General features: G+C 51.7%; 1 protein-coding gene across 28 annotated transcripts in view; it reads right to left on the bottom strand.

Moving 5' to 3' along the window:
* Positions 1-23,491, bottom strand: part of Plekha6 (pleckstrin homology domain containing A6) — a 139,162-nt gene that overhangs the window by 89,840 nt on the left and 25,831 nt on the right. Inside the window, exon 1 of one of the 28 annotated variants that reach the window (XM_076547382.1) lies at positions 7,418-7,549. The exons of 24 other annotated variants lie outside the window; for them this stretch is intronic. In XM_076547382.1, the coding sequence (XP_076403497.1) occupies positions 7,418-7,539 (122 nt within the window). In that variant the 5' untranslated portion in view covers positions 7,540-7,549. Of the gene's footprint in view, positions 1-2,983; positions 3,389-7,417; positions 7,550-23,491 lie in introns of those variants that run through there. 3 more of the 28 variants (XM_076547396.1, XM_042258142.2, XM_076547402.1) reach the window with 3 other exon arrangements.

Below are 23,491 nucleotides of genomic sequence, written 5' to 3'. Positions count from 1 at the left end.
CCCCCATCCCCTCCTCCTAACCTGTAATAGTGCAATATAATCCAGCTGTGCTTGGACCCCAGGAGTCTCCTCCAAGGCCACCCTCTAGAGGCCTGAGCCACTGTCTACCTGAGGCCCTGTCCCTCACAGGGCACGTCTCACTGGTGTGACGGTGAAGTTGGCCTAAGAAGAGTCAGGACTTGAAAGGCGTAGATGAAAGGATATTTTTAGTATTGCAAAGGCTGGAGTGGTAGATAGGATTAAGGAGGGTAGGCTAGTGTTTGCCACTTGGGACAGAGACATGCTGCAAAGATTTATAAATAGGGTAAATCAAGAAGCCTGTGTGAATAACCCCTTTATGGGATGAGAGGGGAAGGGCAGGGCTGGACAACAGGAAACTTGAGCCCTGGCCACTCTTTGGCTCCATCAGAGAAGGAACAGACACCAAGACAAGAAAACAGAATCACTAGTCAGACGAAGAAAGGAACCAAACAAACTGGATTATGGCTCAGTGGTCAAGGCCCCCAGGTTCCATCCCCAGCACTACAAACAACAACAATAACAACAAAAGAATCTCAGAGAGAGGGGCTGGAGAGATGGCTCAGTGGTTAAGAGCACTGGCTGCTCTTCCAGAGGTCATGAGTTCAATTCCTAGCAACCGCATGGTAGTGATTCATAACCATCTATAATATGTTCAGGTGCCCTCTTCTGGCCTGTGGGCATACATGCAGGCAAAACACTGTATACATAATACATAAGTAAATCTTAAAAAAAAAAAAAAAAAAAAAAAAGAATCAGAGGGGTTAAAAAAATAAAGATTTGGAGTGAAGAAAAAACACAAAGCAGAGGACTTTGTGTCTAGAGGTGCTGAACCGGGAAGTCGATTCTGAGTGTTTTAACATGACCTGAGGGTGACAATTAGGGACCGTGCCATCTGGGAAAAGAAGGTGGCACTTGGCATCATTCAGAAGAGAAGAGACTCTGACATAGGTTTGATGGGCATGCTCAGCCACTGACAGGCAGGAGCCTGCTCCATGCTAGGCCTCGGCTAACCCAAAGGCTTTCAGACACAGATGTCTTGGTGCTCCTGTGAGACATGAAAGGCCTGTGTCACGGGTAGGTGACATCCCTGTCCATCTGTGACTCCAGATTCCTGGGATCGGCACATGGAAGACGGAAAATAAGTGGCGAAAAGACACATTTCCCTTCAGTCAGCACAACAGAAATGGAAATTGAGCTGAGAGCTGGCTGAGGGAGAATCCCTGAACAGGTGACTAACTGTCTCCGTTTTCCTGGGATTAAAGGGAGTTCCCGCCACGCAGGACTTCTTTCAGGAAAGTCCTGAACAAACCAGGATGACTTGGTCACCCCATTAAATGACTCACATGTGATAATATCTCTGGTTTGATAAAGACATTATCATGGTGGGCACTCCATGAACTCTTCTTGCTCAGAGGCATCTAGAACTCCGTCCCCAGAGCTGGGGGGGGGGGGCATGTCCAGCTGCCTGTCTTTGGAGTCCTGGGCACATAAAACACTTTAGCAAAGTCCCACCTGACTGGAGAGGAGTTTGTTCTTACCTAGAGGACCTTTAGAAACTGCTGCGGGTTCTTTTAGAATGTCTAGAACGTTTCTTTTTGGTAATTGTTAAGAGTAGTCTGTGTGCCAACTCTGTAGTACACTCTCAGCTGGGCATCCGGGTAGCCACTCGGTCCCGCAAGGATCTCAGTAATCAGGTACAGGAAGGGGGGGGGCACAAGAAAACACGGCAACAGCCATGCCAGGCTGTCAATGCCAAGTACGGCTAGGCTGCCATGAACATGAAGACCCTGTGCCCACAATGGGCACAGCTCCTCACTCTGTCCAGCTCCCGGGAGTCCAGTCAAGCAGCTGGGCTGCCCCTGGCTTGGGTCCACCCCACTTTCCTCTGCGCTGCTTTTGAGGCAGGCCAAGCACTCGTGGCCAGTCCCTCAGCGGCCAGCTTTCTCTGTGGTTCCAGTTCCGTGCCTCCTTCTGCCAGCTGAAATGGAGCCCAGCCCTGGCTGTGTCCTTGAACTTGTGCAGACCAAAGGGCATCAGTGGATACCCAGCTCCCCGTCCCTAAAGCAGGTCCATCCTGTTCTAGGGCCAGGGAGGAGGAACATGGCCTAAAAAGTTCGAGTGGATAAAACTCCCCTTTGCCTACTGAGGCACATCTTCATGGGCCAAACCTTGTCAGCGCCCACAACATGAGAAGCACTAGGAACCCACGGGAAGAGGCAGGGACAAACCCACGAGACTCCCTGATTACCTCCCTGCTTACTCTCCTGATTCTAGCATGGCTATCCCACTGTCCCTCCTACACCACCCAGTAAGCACCTCAGCAATGTGGTGACAGAGACAGGAACAACCCAAAGCAATACCAATGCCCACAGCAGTGCCCACAGGCTCTGCCTCGGCCTCTCGTCCGATGCTTCCTAACGCTGCGACCCTTTATTACAGTTCCTCAGGGTGTGCTGACCCCCAGCCATAAAATTATTTCGTTGCCACTTCATAACTGTCATTGTAAACCATAATGGAAATGATATCTGATAGGCAGCTCCAAAGGGGCTGTGACCCACAGGTTGAGAACTGCTGCTCTATTTAAACATTTCTAGCTGAGCGCTTTCGCTGCCAGGTGCCTGAGGGTCCATTCATGCCTTCGCTACCGTTTTCACTCCAAGAGAGCTTTCTCTGCACTCAGCTGGGCACTGGGACCTGGGCACAAGTCCAGTCTGACCTCATTGAACCCACTCACCCTCGTCACTCCCATCTGGCTCCCTTCTTCCCTTACAGTACAGATGAGTCCAGACCTGCCCCTGGCTCACACCCTGGATGGAGCCCTGTGCTCAGGCAGAGACCCCCTCCAGGTGGAAGCCAGCTCGGGGAGCAGCCTGCAGCACGAAGATGAGGTGAAACAGCTCCTTCTGTTCCTATTTCCCTCTGGTTTCCCTCTGCCCTCCCGTGCCCGGGACAGAAAGCTCACCGCTCTCCATTCCCGTCTGTGAGTCACGTGGCCAAGCTCTCAGCAGAGGTAGCTCCAGGATGTTCTGGGCCGGAGCCCAGGGAGACAGAAATACAGCACCGCATTTTCTCAGAGTGTATATTCTTCCTCCTGGGCCGCCCAAGGCAGCAGTGTCCAGGCTCCCTCGTTCCCTCTCCTCCCGGGCTCCAACTGCTCAGACTCCTCTCTTTCTCACATGGCTACCCTTCTCCCTGTTTCTCTGTCTCCCTCGAGAGGCCCTCCAGTGTACAACTCCAGTGGCCAGCATGTGAAAAGGCACAGGGCTAGCCAAAGAGGCGGAGCTGGGGTAAGAGTCCAACCTGAGCTCCGATGCCTTTCTGGCTGGAGCCTCTGGCCCATGTAAATCCAGGAGAGTACTGAGAGCCTCTGGTTGGTCCACTCCCTTTTCTGCCCAGCAGGTTGTTGTGTTTCATCTTCTTAACACAGATTTCCATCCAATCTGCAGGGGCAGATGGGTGAGCAGCTGAGACAGGCCTCAGGGACCTCAATCTCCCGGGGAGGAGCCTCACTCACCCAACTCTCCAGGCCCAAACCTCGGGGGACCTCCCAGTGGGTAAGAGACAGCCCCCCCCCCCCCCCCCCGCCCGGCCTCCAAGAGGGAAAAGTACCAGGGGCAGATCGAAGCCACGCCCTGAGTCCTCCCCACTCCTTCCCTGCTTATCCCCAGCCCTCAGAGAAGGACAGAGCAACTGTGGGACAGCCAGGTCCCCTGCCCCAGGGCAGACACATCCTCCGCTCACTATGATTCCCAGAGGAAGGGCCCTGACTTCTCTAGATATAACTTCATGGTCCTCAAAACTCTCATGAGCATGGCCAGGGTAGAAAAAAAAAAAGAAAGAAAGAAATGGCTCCTGAAGGCGGCATGGACCTCCTTGGTGATGGACACCAAAACAAAGAAGATCGACTCTTCTCTCCATAACACACAACCGTTAGCTGTCTGCCACCGTTCTGTCCCAAGTTAGATACTGGATTGCCAAGAGATAATTTACATAACAATAGGGAACACATACTGAGTGCCTCCCTGTGTCCTGCACACTGTGCTGGGTTCTTCACTTAATATTCATAAACTAGCTGGGTGTGGTGGTGCGTGCTTTTAATCCCAGGACTCCGGAGGCAGAGATCAGGGGATTTCTGTGAATTCACGGCCAGCCTTGTCTACATAGAGAATGTCAGGCCAGCCAGGATACACAGTGAGATTCCATCTCAAAAAACATATTCATAATAAACCTTACAAAGCCTATAGGAAAACTAAAGCAGACAGAATTTAGAGCCTTTGTGCTCAAAGCCAAGTAATTAGAGAACGGTAAAGCCACAGCCATCCCTAAGCAAGCTGACCTTGGAGCTTAGCTCCTAGTCTCTAGACTGAGCTATTTCTCTCTCTCTCTCTCTCTCTCTCTCTCTCTCTCTCTCTCTCTCTCTCTCTCTCTCTCTCTCTGTGTGTGTGTGTGTGTGTGTGTGTGTGTGTGTGTGTGTGTGTGTGTGTGTTATGCACACATGCTTTATAAACTATAGATTAGGTCACAGGCAGCAGAAATCGCTAGGGACGGTCAGGGGAACTTCGAGACTAATCACTAATTTAATTGAATATAGCTGAACTGTATTTAGAACTAACTAAAAGAGCTGTTGAGAATGCCTTGGGTTTTGACTCCCTCCGCCAGTACCACGGCTTGAGATTTGTCCGTAGAGCAATGCAGAGAACCGGGTCTAGACTTCCAACCTAGCTCTTGCAGGGGCCCTGCCTTCCCAACCCACAGAGGCCAGAATGAGTGGGAATGAGCCACCCTGGTCCCTTCTGGTCTCGAGCTCCACAACACCTCCTGGAGAAAGAGGCCTCTTTCCAAAGCAAGCGATCACTTACTGTGAAATCAAAGAAGCAATGTCTAATTAGAGGGAATAATTAATGGGCAATTAGTCTGTAATGAATTAATGGGTACAGGCAGAGATCATCAAGGCTTCTGACATCCCAAAGAAACAAGCACACACAGCGTGTCCTGATAGCGTGTACACGGGGCAGGGTCTTGCCCCACACCCCAAGGAAAGCAACTGACGGACTCTTCAGTCTTGATCAAGCTCTACCTCTAGCTGCCTTTGCAGGTAACACAGCAGAATGTGTCACACATGTGCTGAGGATTCGATCCCCAAACCCAGGACGGGAAACGTGCTGTGCAACAGGTAACCCTGTTTCTTCAGCCACACATCCCAGGGGAGAAAGAAAAGACAGCTGCAGATAGGAGCAACGTGAGAGCCGTCACAGCCCGTCACAGTGTACAGACCTTAGCCGTAACAGCCCGTCACAGTGTACAGACCTTAGCCGTCACAGCCCGTCACAGTGTACAGACCTTAGCCGTAACAGCCCGTCACAGTGTACAGACCTTAGCCGTCACAGCCCGTCACAGTGTACAGACCTTAGCCGTAACAGCCCGTCATGGTGTACAGACCTTATTTGTACAGACCAAATTAAAAGGAAAATCATTTTTAAATATGAGAGAGAGTGCAAGTGCTAGAAGACTTGTTAGTATTGTTGGGTGTGGTGATGATATTTTGGTGTTTTTCTAAGAGTCGGTACCGCTAGAGATGAAATGATGGGCTGTCTAGGTTTCTCTTCAAAATAATCTGAGGGCAGAAAGGACTGGGAATGAGCCTAAAGCAAGACTGGCCACGAGGACCACTTCCAAATGTTTGAAACTTGGGCCTATGAGGATTATTACATTATTCACTCTGGTCTTACACGTGCTTAAAGTTTTAATTAAAAAAATTTTAAATTAATATAAATCACCAGGCTGAAGAGTTGACTCATTCAGCAAAGTGCCTGTCATGGAAGCCTGAGGACCTGAGTTTGGGTCCCTGGAACCTCTTCAAAAAACTGTCAGTGGGAGGAGCCAGGGGAGGGGCCAGAGACAGATCCCTGAAGCTCATTGGCTGTCCAGCCACATTGATGAGCGCCTGGTTCCTTGACAGACTCTGTCTCAAATAAATAAATGTGTCTAAATACATAAGTCAGAAGCTAGATCTGGTGGCACAGGCCTGTAACCCCAGTAACTCAGGAGGCTGAGACAGGAGGATGGTAAGTTCACAGACGCCTGGGCTACAGAGTTCAAGGGATGGGGTGGTAAGAGACTCAGCAGATAAAGGCACGGGAGTTCAGCCCCCAGAATCCACATGCTGCAAGGAGAGAACTGACTCCCAAACTGTCCTCTGTGTGCACACGTGAACACACAATTAATAAATAAAAAGTTCAAGACCAGCCTGGGCAACTTAGTGATACCTTGTCTTGAATAAAAACATACCAAAAAAAAGTATTAGGCATAGTGATACATGCCTGTAATACTAGCACTTAGGAAGTGAAGGTAGGAAAAAATCATGAGTTCAAGGTCATTCTTTGCTACATAGTGAGTTGCAGGCCACTCTGGGCTACAAGAGAACCTATCTCAAAAGCCAAATGAGTAAAATAAATGACAGGTCAGATCACTGTGAGCTTGTGGCCATGAGGTAATAAACTCCTCGAAGCTGACCAGGTCCCTGGCTCTGGCCCGGGGCACCTGCTCTGTCGCCATGTGCACACGGGAGGCAAGAAACCAGAGTGTTCTTCCCCTCCCGGCAGAACCACCGCTGCTGTACCCTCATTTTCTACAGCTCCATTGCACCTTTAACAAAGGTCCTGCCAGGACTGCCTAAGAGAACGCGGCAGCCCCTGGTGGAATCATGCCGTCTTCAGAAGGCAGGTCCTGCCGCCCCTGCCCCAGAGCAGCATCGCCAGCCCCAGGTGGAGCTCCGCTGTCTGTACCTGAGGCCTGAGAGAAGCGCTGTCTCCGCAAAGCAGCTCCTGCAGCAGCTGGGTTGGCTTTGCTGCCTGGGGGGGGGGGGGAGGGGGACACGACAGACGTGGGACAAGGGTAGGTGTGGGAAGGACCAGGCCACACATGAACCTGTGCTCCAGCCCTGCCCTGCTCTGCCAGACAGCCAGGCCGCGCCAACCCCACCTTGGACAAACACCCCACACACTGTCGGCTGCTCCCACCTCAGCACTTCCTGGTGCCACACCGATCTCGAAGGAAAGGAGAGGACAGCGTTCTGAAGCTAGGGACTGAGGGAGGGAAGCAGACAGAAATCGGAAGGAAAGCAGGGCATGGGGGCGGCCGGGGTCCTTAGGAAGAGAGGAAACAGGGGAAAGTGTGCCATGTTTGGCACATTCCCTGAGTTCAAGTTTGCTGAGCAAATAATTGACTAAAACAGAGAGGAAAGAACAAGAGAAAGGGACGGAGGGATGAATCAACCATGGGGAGTGAGTGAGAGTAGAGGGATGCTGCCGGAATATGTAAATCAAGCCAGCAGCCGGGTCAGCCAGTCTCCCACCCCAGTCCCCCACAGTCCCAGGCCTGAATTTACAGCCCTTACCGGCCGGCCAGGAAGGGTGTGTGAGAACCACCTCGTGCTGCCAATAGTCCACTTCTCAGGGAGCAGCCCGCTCTGGGGAGAGCCACAAGTGCCCTCCTCCACCTGCTCCTAAGGTGCAGCATGCCAGGAGATGCTCCACCCCAGACCCCAACAGCCAATCAAAGAAGCTGGCCCAGAGCCCGCCTCTTGGGACACACTGCTGTAGGGGACAGACCACAGTATTCAACCAAGGTGCTTGTTCCATATTCATGGCCATGCTGGGCAGTCACGAGATGGCCACCACAGAATCGCCTCTAGGCCAAGTCCACCTCGCACCTCCTTGCTCTCACTGATCTTGAGGGACCACAGGTCCCAAGGTCCCCTGTGAATCAAGCTCCCTCAAAGCCAGGGCAAGCAGGCACAGACCTAACTCTTAGACACTGAGGAAGCGGCCAGCAAGTCAAGGGACCCTGCAACTCATCCCAGCTGCAGTACCGATAGCCCTGCCTCCGACACTTCCTGGCTGCATGACTTCAAGCAAACCGCTGAACGCCTGAGAGTGACCCAAGGTCACTGTGACTTTTCCTTCAGTCTGCACCCTCAGAAGGATGGGAGCATGCTCAGAGAGAAAGCTCTCAACAGCAAAGACGCTCCATAAACGCAGGGTATCGTTATCATAAACAAGCGGCCCTGCCCACACAGCAAGGAGGGCGCAGGTTTCTGTCAGGCTTGGCAGTGTTCCACTGGATGAGGATCAGGCAAACGCAGACCAAGCCAGAGGGCATCCAGGCTCTAAGCTCCACACTCTGGGCAAAGCCCCCCAACTCTACAGGGAGGGAAATGAGCCGTGTGAGGGAAAACAGGAAGGAAGGAATAGAGAGCATGGGAGGGTGGTCCAAATAACATGATTTGTACTCAGGGGTCGGCAGACGTTTATCTGACCATCCAGGACTTGGTCCAAAGCGGGCATCATGGAGAAGCGGGCAGATCACACCCAATGGCCCTTTCTTCATCCTCCCGGAAGAAAGCATGTCTCCTCGGAACTAGAGCTCCAATCTAGGTCTCCAACCATTCTTTACCCCTCCCTAGAACAACAACCGTATCAATAACAACCTCTGAGGCTGGGGATGTAGCTCAGTTGGTAAAGCGCTGGCCCGGCATCGTGAAACCCTGAACTCAACCTCAGCACCCCACAAACTAGGTGTAGTGGCTCGTGCGTGTACTCTCAGCGCTTGGGAGGTGGAGGCAGAGGATCAGAAGTTCAAGGTCACCCTCATCCTCTTAAGTTCAAGGCCAGCCTGGGATACACGAAGCCCAAAATAGCAACAATAATAATATTCTCTGAACATCTGCATAGCTTTTTAGACACACTGACTGTTTTCCATTGTAGCTTCATATAAGCCAAAGGAGGAGGCCCTAGATGATGCTCATTTCTTGGTTGCTATGAACAACTGGGACCTAAAGGCGCTGGGAAATCATCCTGTTATACATGCCTAAGGGAGAGGAGAAGCCTGGTGAGAACTGAAATCTCTCCTGCTCCAGCCTGGCTGCCACATTTCTCAGAAGCCAGGCTTCAGCCTGCGAGGGATGGCTGTGGTGTGTTGGGAGGCCTAGGCCTGCTTCCTAGGGGCAGCCCCTGTGTCTGCCCTCAGGCTACTCCCTCAGGCGCTGTAGACATAAGGCTCCACGTCTGCACCAAGCACATTTGAGGGCCTCGACCCAGGGTCGCGCTGGCAATAGACCCCCTTACAAACAACTGTCCAACCATTTTGCTCCTGGTCACCAGTCATTCCTAGCCAGGTGACAGTGCACACCTGTAATCCCAGTGCTCAGGGGGCGGAGGCAGGGCGGTCTGAGTTCCGGGCCAGCCTGGGCTATATAATAAGACAAGGTTCAAAATGAACAGCAACAAGAATATAAGGCCCCTCTGACGTGGTCAGTTCCAAAGAGAGCCAGCGGTGGGCCATTTCTCCCCTCGCCTTGACCACAAAACGTACTTTAGTTTTGAGCGTAGCAAGGCGTAGAACCTTCTAGAACCTGCCTGTGTTCCAGATGGGCTGGGGTGGAGCGGACATGCAGTATGGACTGGTCACACTTCAGACAGATGACTAGGGGAGTTTTCCTGAACCGACTGTGTTTCTGGGTACTGTGTTTCTAGACAGGGGCTGTGGAGATGACTCGGGGGTGACCAGCCCTCACTGACCTTCCAGAGGACCAGCCAGAGCTTGGGTCACAGCACCCAGGGCGGGCAGCTCCCAACCACCCATAAACTCCAGGGAGTCCAATGCCCTCTTCTGGCTTCCACGGGGAAGCAGCCCTCACATGCACATACCACCCCTACACACATACACAAATAAAACTAATAGCAATACGTCTTTAAGAGAGAGAGAGAGAGTTCGACACACAACACAGAGAAGACCCTCCATGCTGAGGAGAGTCAGGAGACTGAGGCGGAAGTCCATGCCCGCTCCCCCGTGTGGTCAGTACAGTCCAGTCTCAATCCTCTACACAAACTAAAGCCTCTGATTCTCCAAGCCACCCTTCAAATAGCCCGTAAAATTAACTAGAGCTTCCTAATTCATCACAGTGGCGGGGTCTGGGCCCACTACTTTGAATTTTTATATTATGGGGTGGTGTGAGTGTGGAGGTCAGAGGACAACTTTCAGGAGTCAGTCCCCCCCCCCCGCCCCCCGCCATGGGTCCGGGGGATCAAATTCAGATCGTCAGTCTTAGCAGCAAGCCCCTGTCCCCACTAAGCCTTCTTATCTGTCCCTTTTTTTTTAAACTGACTATATAAAATACTAATTGTATATGTTTATGGAGAACAATAGGCTATTTTAGAATAAGCTAATTAGCATCCGAATCACCTCAGAGTCTTATTTCTTTGTTATGAAAACAATTAAGTCCACTCTTCCAGCAACCGTGAAAGGTAGCGTACATTGTTAGCGTCACCACACTGTGCAAGCAACATCACCAGAGAGCCTCCTCCTGTGTGTAGCTGAAACTCACACACACACACACACACACACACACACACACACACACACACACACCGCTCTTCCCAGCCACACTTCCCATAGGCTTGGCAGATCAGCTGTAGAGGAAACGCTCAGAGGCACTTTTCCACTCAATTGTTCCCGTCTTTGCCAGAGCAGGCCAGAGAACCAGGACGGATGGACACTGGGAAGGCGGAGGGGAACAGAGGGAGTCAGCTTGACTTCTCTCCAGCACTGCAGGCAGCCGCTCCCCCCAGACACCCACGCTGGGCCTTGGTCAAGCCCTCCCTTCCCTCCCTGGCAGACACAGGCTTCGGAGCAGCCCCTCTGGAAGGGAGAAAGGGAGGGAGGCGGTACTCAGCAGGAGAGTCCTCAGGGATCCCATCTCTCGGAGCATTGTTAAGGCGCAGTGGATATCCGGCCCTCCAGAGCAGCTAGGTAAAGGCAAACAACATTTTGGACAACATCACAAGCCCTCATCTCCACGGCTGGCCGTGTCAAGGAGATGGCATCAATTTTGATAAGCAGAGATAAAATGACTTCAGGAAAAAAGAGACAGAGAGGAACGGAGAGAGAACAGGTTCAATCCCTAGATCTCACAGTGGAAGGAGAAAACCCCCAAAGCTGCCCTCTGACCTCCACACGTTCTGTGGCACACACACACGCCCACACTCTCACACACAAACACCACAGGCACACAAGACCCATCCCCCTGCTGACTCTCCTCAGCTCTGCTGCTGCTGCTGACAAACCAGGGCCAGGGAGTCCCTTCCCCTGGGGACCCCTCTTCATCTGCAGGAAAGCAGCCCTGTCTGTGACCATAGCGTTCCACACTCGTGGCCGGTGGGTGGGGCGGTAGGAAACAGATAACGCACACACACAGCACACAGCTTGTTCTAGTCTAAGACAGTGCGCTCTGAGCCCCAGGGGACCAACGGGCTCGCTGAGCAGAGCCAGGCATCGAGCGCGGGTGGCAGGGCACAGAAGACGGGACAGGGCACACCAAGACCTTCTTTTCAGGCCTTCAGACCCTGCTCTGGCAATCTTCTTCCAGTACTGGCCTGGATCATCTCTCAGGTGTTCCACAGCAGAAGTCTCCATGTTACGATCTTCTCCGAAGTCAAGAGCGTCCTTCCAAGGGGCCCTGCCCCCAATGCCTGTCTGATATCTTAGGATATCCTATGCCCTTTCACCCTGTCTCCACCGTCCCACTTTACCCTAAGACTTGGATTGCCAGCCCCACCTGTCCGGTGTTGGAAATAGCTCTGAAGGATCTGTCATCACAGAGCTCCCTTACCCATGTCGCTTCTTTAAGCATCTGCCTGGGCCCGGCCCTCTCCAGTGCCCCAGCTCCCGCAGGTTACAGGATGCCTTTGCAAGGAAACATCCAGAACCACACAGACTAACTAAGCTGGTTTGTCCCCCCACCTCAGCCTCCCATGGGCTCCCGTGGGAACAGGAATGCTTTACACGCATGAAGATTTGTCAAACTCTAGACACTCAGGCCAGGAGCCAGAACAGAATCGCAAAAATACGACTCCTGCTAGGGCTGGAGCAGGGTGATGGGGAGCTGGGTCTGAGGATGGACACTGTGCAAAACGAGGGCCTGAAGGCAAGGAGTGGGGGATGTTAAGGCTCTTGTGCCTCTTTCTAGATGCCCAGACTGTTTAGTTTGTACCTCTAAAGAGATGAATAAGAAGAATTAAGAAAAATCTCCAACTCCCTCTGCCTTCTGGTTCCTCAACGCCATGCATCAGCGGCCAGACCAGACAGCTGGAGGTGAACTGAGCTTGGGAAAGGATGGAACACCAGACTAGACTACCGGCCCCCTAAACCTGTCTCTAGCCTGAGAACGTGTTGCCAGAGCCAGAATAAGATGGAAGGGCACCAGGAAACAGAAGACGCAACTTTTATGTCTCGCCAGCCACACCAAGGAAACAGCTGCTGTCGCCGTGACGGCCTGTGTCCGGGTTCAGCCGGGGAGACCTCACACGGCACAACTGCTTGGAATGGAGCCCCTGCGCGTTTTAGCACACACAGAGAGACAGAAGGACAGGAATAGAACTGAGAGGCAGGGTGGGCATGCATAAAGATGAGGAAAGGAGGAGAATTAATGAGCTCTTGCTGGAATTAATTTTAAAAGAACAAACAAAAGCAATTAACGCGAGAGGGTGGAGTTCCCCAGCTCGGCCGCTCCAGGGGACAGGGCTGGGGGACCAGAGAGCTGTCTGTCTGCTCTGTGGGTACGGGGAAGAAAGGCATCTCTGGAGGAACACAAGGACAGGACCCTGCAACCCCACATCCGGGCTCCATGGGAGGAGTATGTAGACATATGGGTTGGTGAACAACTCTCACACCAAGGATGCTGAGGGCAAGTCCCCCAGCCTTGTGACTGACTAGCTACGAAGACTGCCAGATGCGCAGAACATCGTCAGGTGCTTAAGAACAAGACACGGTGGCAGGTGGGAAATGTGCAGGAAGCACCAGCTAGATGCCAGACTCCCTTCCATCCAAAGCACCCTATTCTATAGGGATGGTCTTCTCTGATCTACAGATGGGGAACCTGAGGTTCCTGGAGTCTAAAAGTACAGGAGAGTGCTCATGCTCTGTGGTCCCAGACACTAGTTTTGAATCATGATCCCGTGACTTTCTCATCATGTGACCCAACCATGTCACCTTGCACAGATGTAATTTCTTTCTTAGCTTCATCATCTGTACAGCAATGATACTGTCATCTATGTCCCAAATTGTGGTAACAGTTAAGATAATAATGTAAGCCGGGCAGTGGTGGCAGCGCACGCCTTTAATCCCAGCACTCGGGAGGCAGAGCCAGGTGGGTCTCTGTGAATTCGAGGCCAGCCTGGGCTACAGATCGAGATCCAGGACAGGCACCAAAACTACACAGAGACACCGTGTCTCGAAAAACCAATCAACCAACCAAACAAAGAAGGATAATAATGTAACGCTCCAGTGAGTGCCAGAAGGGGCACAGGGCAAGTTCAGTCGGAGTCTACTGTCTCCCTAACACCCTCCTCACCAAGACAATGTGCTCCTTCTTTCAACCCACAGTGGGACACCAAATGTTTGAAAAGGGGGCAAGGAAATGGGATTTATGGACGCCTGTATTTATATACCGAGCACTTTACTAGGCTCTAGGGTGGGGTACAGAGAACACGGAGCGTCCTTGCCTTCAGTTTATAACTCAGCGGGCACAGCCCAGGAGTAACTGAATGCTGGCAGCATGTGGCAGGAGCCATGGGGGACGAGGGGACAAAGACACAGCCCTGGACTCTAGAAATGAAGAGGAGGGATACAGAGCAGAGGCCAGCTCCTGTGGGCAGCCAGGAAAGAGCCCAGAGCGCCCACGTGACTCTCATCTGACTTCTGAGCAAGGGCAGGATTCTGCGGCAGGGGAGGTCAGGAGGAGCGGATGGGAAGTGAAGGGGCGGGGCCTCTCATAGGTGGAACCAGGGAGAATTCATAAGCACCTAGTCCATCGTGCCTCAGGCGGCCAGTATGGGGGAGGGTCAAAGATGGCTGCAAGTTGGTCTGGTGCTCCTCACCTTGGAGGTGGAGCCCATGCCTCCCTCGGTCAGTTTGACAGAATACAAGAGATAAGATGCGGTGTGGCTGAGTTAAAAGGCCATAGCAGGCCTTGAAGTTTCCACTTGGGCATCTTGGGATATGTTTTGCTCTCTCTCTCTCTCTCTCTCTCTCTCTCTCTCTCTCTCTCTCTCTCTCTCTCTCTCTCTCTGTGTGTTCATGTACATTTTATAGTGGTAGGGATGGAACCAGGGCCTCACATGCTAGGCAAGTGCTCTACCACTGAGCTCCACTACAGCCCAGAACGCTCTCTTGAGACACTGCCTCTCAGAATCAAGAGACTTGCTCTGTCTCAAGGAGCCAGATGACAGATCCAGATCCTAGATGACAACTAGCATCCCCCGCTAGTCACATGGGGACTCTGTCTGTGTATCCAGGGGGGACCTTCAGATGATAACACGGACATTAGAAAACTCGAGCAAGAGCCCCACCCGGCCCACTGAGCTAAAGGCAGTGATGTGTTGTTCTGAGCTACCATGTTTTGGGTTATCTGCTAGGCAGCAATAATTAATCAGAACTGTGTCCATACTACTGTGAATGAGTGGGACCCAAGGGGAAAAGGGAAGTAGCATGTGCTGGGAGCGGGGAGGAGGGCATCAGAAAACTCTGTAGTGAAGAAGAGGAGGAGGAGGAAGAGGAGGAGGAGGGGGGAAAACTCTGACTCGAGAGCTCTCCTCTCCTCCACTCTTCCAGCTGTGGCCCAGGTCAGTATGACTTACAACACGATTTTCCCCCAATGGGTAAAGTTGGTAATGCATGATGCTGCTTAGAAGATCGCTTGGCTGCCACCTTTTTAGAAGTATCAGAATGTAGCTGGGTGATAGCGTCTAGGATATGTAAGACTCTGGCTCCACCCTCAGCAACCCCAGCCCCCAAAAGGAAGCATTCGCCAACAAGTCCCAGCCACAGAGAGGCTGAGGCAGACGGATCTCTTGAGCCCAGGGGTTCAAGTGGCCACACTGTGACATTCCATCTCAGTCAATGAGTCAGTCAATAATACAAAGTCTAAAAATGGGGTCATAACTGCGTAACAGGAATCAGAAAGAGGCAAGGTTTCTCTCCCCACCCAAAAAGGCCGTCCCTCCCCCAGTTTTGTTCTGTCTGTGTTGTTTTGAGTCAGGGTTTTCGCCGTGTAGCTCTGGCTGTCCTGGAACTCGATCTGTTCCCAAGATGGCCTCGAACTCAGCGACCCACCTGCCTCTGCCTCCAGATTGCTGGGATTAAAGGAGCCCAGTGAAAACACTTTCCATCACGGGGGTGGATTTGGTTAAAATCCCAGGCCCCAGGGAAGGGGAAGGGAAGGGATGCCAGCTCGTGAGGGGCTGCAGGATGACGGGGCTGCGTGTGGGGGAGGGGCTGCAGCATCTCCTCGGCGGGGGAGCCCAATGTTAGGAAACAAGCCCACCAGTGTTTGCTGACACGCACAGCGAAGGACTCACACAAAAGCCACGCATTATCCCATAATTATTGTCTCTCTCATGCCTGCAATTAACAGCTGTCTGAGAGGCGGCTGCCGGGGTAAATAAATGTTCACCCCCATTACAGTCAATCAGCCAGCTGAAGCGCCAATTAACAAGCCCACTGCAGAGACACTCGGGGACCCAGCAGCCCCTGCAGGAGGAAGTGGATAAGAAGATAACGTGCGTCCTGGGCACCGTTGGAAAGGATGCTGGGGTGATTCAAAGGAGCCAAGTTCTAGATGACTGCATATGCCTGCGTCCCTAGGAGCAGTCCCTGGCCTGTGGGGAGGCTGTGGCCGGGAAGCAAGGCAGGAGAAGGCCTCCCGGAGCTACCACCTCTGGAGAAAGACAAAGGGGGAGCCAGACAGGTGGCCAGCCAGCTGGAGTCCACAAGCAGAGCTTCTGCTGGTTTGTGACTAGTTTTCCTTAAGCGGCAAGCTCAGAAACACAGAGAAGCCATTCAGGTCAGAGAAGTCAAAGCTGGTTCTTTTGTCCAGTGCGGGGGCGGGGGGGGGGGGGGGAGCTGGGACGGGCCAGCAAGCAGCTGAGAGGAGACACCCCCCCTTGCTGAGGCTGGAGCTCAGCGGTAAAGTGCTCGCTTGGCAGGCCTGAGGCCCTAGATTCAATCCTCAGGACCAGCAGGAAGAAGGAAAGAAAAAGAAAGCCACTCCCCTGACAATATTTGGGGGCTGGGAAGATGGCTTTAGTGGGTGAAAGCACTCGCTGCTTAAGCATGAGGACCTGAGTTCAAATCTCCAGCATCCACATTAAAAAAAAAAATCGGGGCTGGAGAGATGGCTCAGAGGTTAAGAGCACTGCTTGTTCTTCCAAAGGTCCTGAGTTCAATTCCCAGCAACCACATGGTGGCTCACAACCATCTGTAATGAGATCTGGCGCCCTCTTCTGGCCTGCAGTCACATATGCTGTATACATAATAAATAAATCTTTAAAAAAAAATCATATCCGGGTGGCAGGGCGGGGGTGAGAGACCAACAGAGAAGCTGCCAGCCTGGCTCCAGTTCAGTGAGAGACTGCCGCTAAGGGGAGTAGGTAGAGTGCAATGAAGCAAGACATCCCACACCTTCCATGGGCCTCTACTCATGTACAGTATGCACACACACACACACACACACACACACACACACATACACACACACACACACCAACTCCTCCCCTCCAGTCCTGCCCGGTATGCCCTGTGCAGGGCCAGCAGGGCCCTGTTCTTGCCACAGACCAGTCTCCAAGATGCAGGCCACAGGACAAGGATGATGCTTGTCGGACCACACTGGATCTAGAGTCTCCCTCCTTGGCTTAACGTAAGAATTACCCGGAGAACTTTTATAAAACGTTGACGCCTAGTTGTCTACTATGGGCCAGCCAAGCTGCCCTCTCCCTCAAGCGCCCATGCCACCACACCTGGCATCTGCTTTGAAGGCATGGGTATCAGGGTGTCTCCTGACCAAGCGGAGAGGGACAGCAACCAACTGTGGCAGGCCAAGATTCCGTGTTCTGACCTAACAGTTGCACATCAGTGAAATGTATTCAACCATGGTGCAAAACCAGCCCAGAAAGTGCACAAGGCCCCAACTGTCCTTGGGGGTTTGAGGCCTGCGCTGGGCTGGAAGGCATGCTATCGATGGAACCGGAGTCACGGGACTCCATCTACACAGAGCATTGGTCTGGCCAGTCTGATTCGGGGTTGCTTTTGCTTCTTTGGTTTGGTTTAGTTCTGAGTCAGGGTCTCACTCTAAAGCCCCAGCTGGCCTCAAAGTCATGATCCTCCTGCCTCGTTCTCCCGAGTGCTAGGATTATAGATAGGTATTATAGGTGTTCATAACCAAGAACTAAACAGATTTAGTGACCAAACGTTTTGAAAACAGTTTTGTGTCTGGAACCTGACCAGCAGAACTCTGAAGAAGGGCAGAGATCAGGGATGCTGCTGAGCAGTAGAGAATTTGCCTGCCCTGTACTCCGTGTCCAGCCAAGAGACAGAGGTGGAGGGGGGCAAGGCAGAGGGACAGAGACAGACAGACAGAGAGACACACAGAGAGAAAGACGGAGAAACAGAGATAGAGATACACACAGAGAGAATGACTTTAGAAGCTAGAACCCCGCCCCCTTCTATAAGTTGACTTATTAACTTAATGCTTCTCAGATTTTGATGCACCTCATAATCATCTGGGGATCTTGTTGAAGTGAGGCCTGGGATCCTGCATTCCGGAGAAGCTCCCTGGCAATTTAGATGCTACTGAGCCACAGAAGTCTAGAGGGCACAGTGACGATGCCTGCAACACCTTTGTCCCTTCCCCCATGAGCCTGGAAACTTTAAAGTAGAAGACAGTGAACAGGAAGTAAGGAAGGTCCCCACAGCACATGCTCTCCGCTCAGGCGAGAAGTGGATACACTGAGCCAGCAAAGAAAAATGAAAGAGACCCTCTGAAAGAGAGAAGAGCTGAGAGAGGAGGATTTTAGCTCAGCTCCATGCAGGTCCAGAGATTTCCCCACAGAATGGCAGACAGCAGGATGGCGCCAGCAGGGGCTCTTGTGCGTTTGCAACCAATACAAAGGGCTGCTTTGGTCCCCCCTTGACACTGCATGTTCCTCTAATTCAGATCATTTGTTTTATGTGGGATAGGGGAGACTTAAGCCTAGCAGTTCTCTGTGGAAAGATAATCTAGGGGAGCAGATTCAGGAATGAGTTCAGTTTAAACACCGGTAATCTGCAAACTCAGTCTAGCATTACGGAAATATATTGTTAAGCTGGAAGGTATCAGAGCCTCATTGAACAGAGCATATTTGAAATACTGTGTTCAATGCTACAGTACTTATTTCAAGAGAGGATTAAAAGACACCATGTACTAAGTTGCCTGTATTTTTCAAGTACTGTTTTGTTTTGTTTTTTTTACAAGTATCAGCAAATTGACCTCAACAAAAGAGGTAGGTTCTACCAACACCTCATTTTGCAGAAGGGTAAACTGAGGCACAAGGAAGTTAAGAATTAAAATGAAGCTCATAGCTAGTGTCTTGGGGTTTCTACTGCTGTGATTAAATGCCATAGCCAAAGGCAAATTGGGGAGGAAAGGGCTTCCACACCTCCACATCACAGTCCATCACCAAAGGGAAGTCAAGGTAGGAACTCAAGGCGGGAAGTTGGAGCACAAACTGATGTACTCATAGTCTAGGGAGGGACGCTGCTTACCGGCTTGCTCCCCGTGGCCAGCTCAGTCTGCTTTCTTATAGCACCCATGACAGTGAGCAGGGCCCTCCCCCATCAATTCCTAATTAAGAAAATGCACCACAGGCTGGCCCTCAGGCCAATTATGTGGGGGCCATTTCTCAACTGAGGCTCCTTCTTCCCAAATGACTCTAACACATGTCAGGCTGACATAAAAACTAGCCCGCATGGCTATTAAGCATGGAGCCAGGTGAAAGCCCAGGCCGACAGATGCCGGAGACTTCATCTTTTCCACTGTAGCATGGGCTCTGTGGACTCGTCCTCTGCCTCTTGGGACGATGACAGACAGGAAGCCCAGGAAAGGAGAGTTAGGACATTGCACCAGAACCAAAGTGTGAAATTCAACAAAAGAAAAGTCAAATTCGCCATTCAGGAAGGACCCAAGGATCAGAAGCTGCCCAACAATGGCACAGTGGCTCTGCAAAGCCCCATGGGGATACTCAAGTAGGGGCTGGCTGATAGCATCCAAGGTTGATACTAAACCCCACTCTGGTCTTGACCTTTCTGCCCAGAGAAACACTGTGCCTTGAATCCTGAAGCACAGTGATTACAGTGAGTTGCATCAAGTCCAGGCTTGCCCACTGAGGCTGGTGGGTGCGTAACGGTGAGAGAGACAGCAATGGCCAGATGTAAATTTGACCAGGACGCCTGTAAACTGAGCCAGAGGGAGGGCGGCTCTTGGAAGCTCCCTGCTCCCCGACCCACTATCTCAGGAGGGGTCCTGTCAGAGAGATAAACTCACAGCTGCCTCAAAAGAGCGTGTGCCTTCTCAAGGAAATATTAACGGCGGGTACAGCCAGTTACCAAGAGTCTGGAAGGGCTGGGGATGTGGCTCAGCAGGCAGAGTGTTTGCCTAGCATGCACGAAGAACCTTCCATCCCTAACACTGTGCACAAACCAGGTGTGGTGGTTCATGCTTGGGAGGCAGGAGAATCAGAAATTCAACTCGCTAGACAGCAAGTTGGAGGCCAGCCAGGGTTATGTGAGACCCTGTCTCAAAATAAATAAGCAAACAAATAAATAAATGAGAAGTCCGAAATAGTCCTGTGTTTTATCCAAACAGCCTAGGAGTGCGTGGTGCCACCGTGTCTCCAGGGAGAAGGTAGAGAGGGACAGGCAAGGTGGGCTCCGGCTCCATCAGGCAAACCTTTAGCCAACGATGAGGACAGGACATCCTGGCTCTGGGACAGAAGGCAGGTTGTTAACTATCTGAACTGTCAGCCCAGGAAAAGGTGTGTGTTGAGGGCAGGGTCCTCTTTAGGATCCCTTCACCATTTGTATCACTGTATGTAACCCCACCCCCGAGCCTAGGGAAGCTGGAAAAGGTACCTAGCTAGCACCTCCTCCGGAGAGGCACTGTACAGGTTGCTGTGGGAGAGGCATGCTGAGGAGAGAGAACACTTATGTCAGTGGACTAGTTCAGAACATCCACTTCCAAACCAGCGGTTTCGGCCGAGGAAAGGCCACCGCTGAAGAAATAGCTTCGTAAACGTGGGTTGATGACTTTGGCCGTGGTTCTGACCTGAGATTTAGAAGACGCAGGGCCTGATCCAGATGGTTTCCATCTAGGTTGAGAAAGGTCCTGTCTGCGATCTAGACTCTCTAAGTCTCACACTCGCTACCAGGGCTCAGCAGCAGCTTGCCGTGGGGAACTTCCGAGCATAAAAGCCAGAAGAGCTGGACCAGGCACAGCCCGTCCAAAGGTGTCTGAGCTCTATCCCTGCCTGCCAGGCCTCCTGTATTAGTCAGGTAGCCCTCTTCCCTAGAGGTTCCTCCTCACTCAGAGACATTTGTGTGTTCCAGCTTAGTGTCTTTGTCCTGCTTTCTTCAAAATGAGACAGGGTCTTGAAAGCCCTCCATCTTGTTCCCTCGGAAGCTGTGTGCACAGTCCATCCTCCCAAGTATGGGTACCAGACAGCTGGTGGGGTGACTCTCTCAGCACCAGAACAGAGCAGCATAACTCCCCCCCCCACTCCGTGTCTTGCTTCCTCTCCTGAGGGCTAGTCTCCAGCCCCTTAAAGCCACTACAAAGACACCCTCCTTTCTCTGAAGACTCACCTGACCTCAATGCTGGCGGGAGGCACCGGGGAATCAGCCACCCTCGGCACCAACCATCCTTACTCACGTCTGAACATACAGAGCGATAGTGGCGGTGATGGCAGGCTACCAGGGTGCCAGGGGCCTTACTCACTGAATGTCTCACCAGGCTGGCAGCTAACAAGGCAGAGCAGGAAGGTGTAAGAGGCGAGGACTGAAAAGCAGAAGCCGGGTTAAGTCCGCCATGCTGGCTGCGGTCCAGTGACTATGCTGGGTATAAATGAAGATCCTCAGGCCTTGCTGCAGTGAGACGTTATGGCAGCTAGAGGAGCTACCATCCCATGCCACCACTCCCCTGAGGGCATAGGAGCAGGAGGGAGCCAAGAAGGATAATACTAGGCTCTGACTCCCTCACTGCCACAGTATTGCCTGTAAAGCCTCAGAACTTCCTTCAAGTGGGGTCAGAGTTCCTCTAGATTAAGTTAAGAGAAGCTGCCAGCCTGGCCCCGTGTGAATATGTCAATGTGAGCGTCACATAGCCACCTGGGCCCTCCAGCACCTGCCACCTGCCTCCTCCAGCGTGCAGCCTGGACACCCGGGAAGAGGTGGTCAGCGGAGCATCGTGAGCAGCCACAAGTAATGGGTAGGGGCATTGTTATCTCACTCTAACTCACAGTTTGTGTTGAAAGAGGGGTAATAAGAAGGCTAGGGAGAAACCATGAAAATATCCATAAATTCCTTCCCTACCTCCCAATATGATCATCTTAGGAATAGTTTCTTCATAGGTTCAAAGGGATAATCAAAGATGTCTCTATGCAAGCTGAGAGTACAGGATACTGGCTGGGTACAATGGCAGAATATTTGAATGCAGAGATTACAGGCCCCTATGTGAAAGATACTTACACACCTTCATAATGTGAGTTGGTCCATTGTTAAGCACCGGACAACCAACCTCTTTGCACTCCAGCACAGTCCTGTAACTACCAGGTCTTATCATCAGAAACCCACCATGTCCGGTCCCTAGTCACCCAGCCAGAAGCAGAATTATACACCAACCTGAACTCCCCACCACACTGACCTGATGGGTTACAAAGGGATCAAAGGGGGGAAATCTCAAATCTGACACCTGAGTCAAGCAGGTATCTCCAATGCTGTTGTTTTTTTTTACAGTTGGGAGGGCTGCCAGTTATGGTAATTAATCTTGATTGTCATCTGGATTGGATTGAGAAGAACCCATTAGCAAAGTACATCTCTGGGTGTATCTGTGAGGGTGTTTCTAGAAAGGATAACGAAGGGGAGGCTGGAGATGTAGCTCAGTTGGAAGAGTGCTCATCCGGCATACACAAAGTCCCGGGGTCGATTCCCAGGTGTGGTGCAAACCAGTAACTCAGAAAGTCCAGGGAGGAACCTCAGGAATTCAAGGTCCTCCTCAGCTATGTCTGAGGCCTTGTTTTTGTTTTGTTTATTTTGTTTTGTTTTAAAGGAAGCAGACAAGAAGGAAGGAAGAAGGAAGGAGGGAAAGAACCACACGAATATAAGTATGGCATCTCATAGACTGGATGGAATTAAGAGTAGAAAAAAGGGACCTGGCATGGTGGCTCACACCTGTTATCCGACCTACCTGAGCTATGTGAGACTCTCTCTGTCTCTCTCTCTGTCTCTGTCTCTCTCTCTCTTCCTCTGCCCCTCCCCCTTCCCATCATGCTTGGTTTGGTCATACCCTCCTTACAATGACCGAGCGAAACTTTTGAAACCCTGAGACAAAATAAAACCATCCTCTCAGAAGTTGTTCGTGTCAAGTATTCTATCCTCGGGCTACAAAGTCTGGCAGGTCATTCAGATCTGTGGTCTGTGGGTACTGAGCATGGTAACACGAAGCCAAGATTGATCGAGACACTGCTGAGGTCTGAGCCCCACCCCACCTGGTCCAGGCTTCAAGGCTGTAGCCAGTTGGGGCTATAAAGGGAATACACCCAAACGGTAAGGAGATGTCTGGGCTGCAAACACCTGGCCCACTCTGTTTACAAAGGGCAAAGTCCCTGTGGGGAGGGATGATTACCAACCATTCTTTAAGTACTTCCCTCCACCTAAAAGGAAAGCTGGTCAGAGAGACTGAGAAACAGAACGCGTTCACAAAGCTCACACAGTTCAAAGTGGAGGCCAGCAGTATGAATTTCTCCACGTGCTCCTAACCCCTCTGGGTGAGTTTGGCCAGCATTCTGCCTGAGTATTCCAGAACCACTTGGACCCCATCCCTCTAGCCCCGGCTAACTTCAGCCTCTAGGCTCTGAGATTTCCCATAGAAGCCGGCTTGTGGTGGATCCCAAACACTGTAGCCTCCTGCTGGTCAGTACCACCATGGTGTCCTGTAAAGGAGCTAGGAAATGAGAGGCCATTTTCTCTGGGAACTGGTTTAAGCCTTGCCTTTCCTTCCTTCCTTCCTTCCTTCCTTCCTTCCTTCCTTCCTTCCTTCCTTCCTTCCTTCCTTCCTTCCTTCCTTCCTTTCTTTCTTTCTTTCTTTTTAAGATTTATTTATTTATTATGTATACAGCATGTATGACTGCAGGCCAGAAGAGGGCACCAGATCTCATTACAGATGGTTGTGAGCCACCATGTGGTTGCTGGGAATTGAACTCAGGACCTCTGGAAGAGCAGCCAGTGCTCTCAAACTCTGAGCCATCTCTCCAGCCCCGGTTTAAGCCTTTTCTGTCAGAAACACTCCTAAAAGCTGGACATTCATAGGCACGGCTCCAAAAACCCAACA

The sequence above is a fragment of the Peromyscus maniculatus genome, chromosome 11 (assembly GCF_049852395.1).
Source record: "Peromyscus maniculatus bairdii isolate BWxNUB_F1_BW_parent chromosome 11, HU_Pman_BW_mat_3.1, whole genome shotgun sequence".
Lineage (NCBI taxonomy): Eukaryota > Metazoa > Chordata > Mammalia > Rodentia > Cricetidae > Peromyscus > Peromyscus maniculatus.
This window is presented reverse-complemented; position numbering and strand designations above follow the sequence as displayed.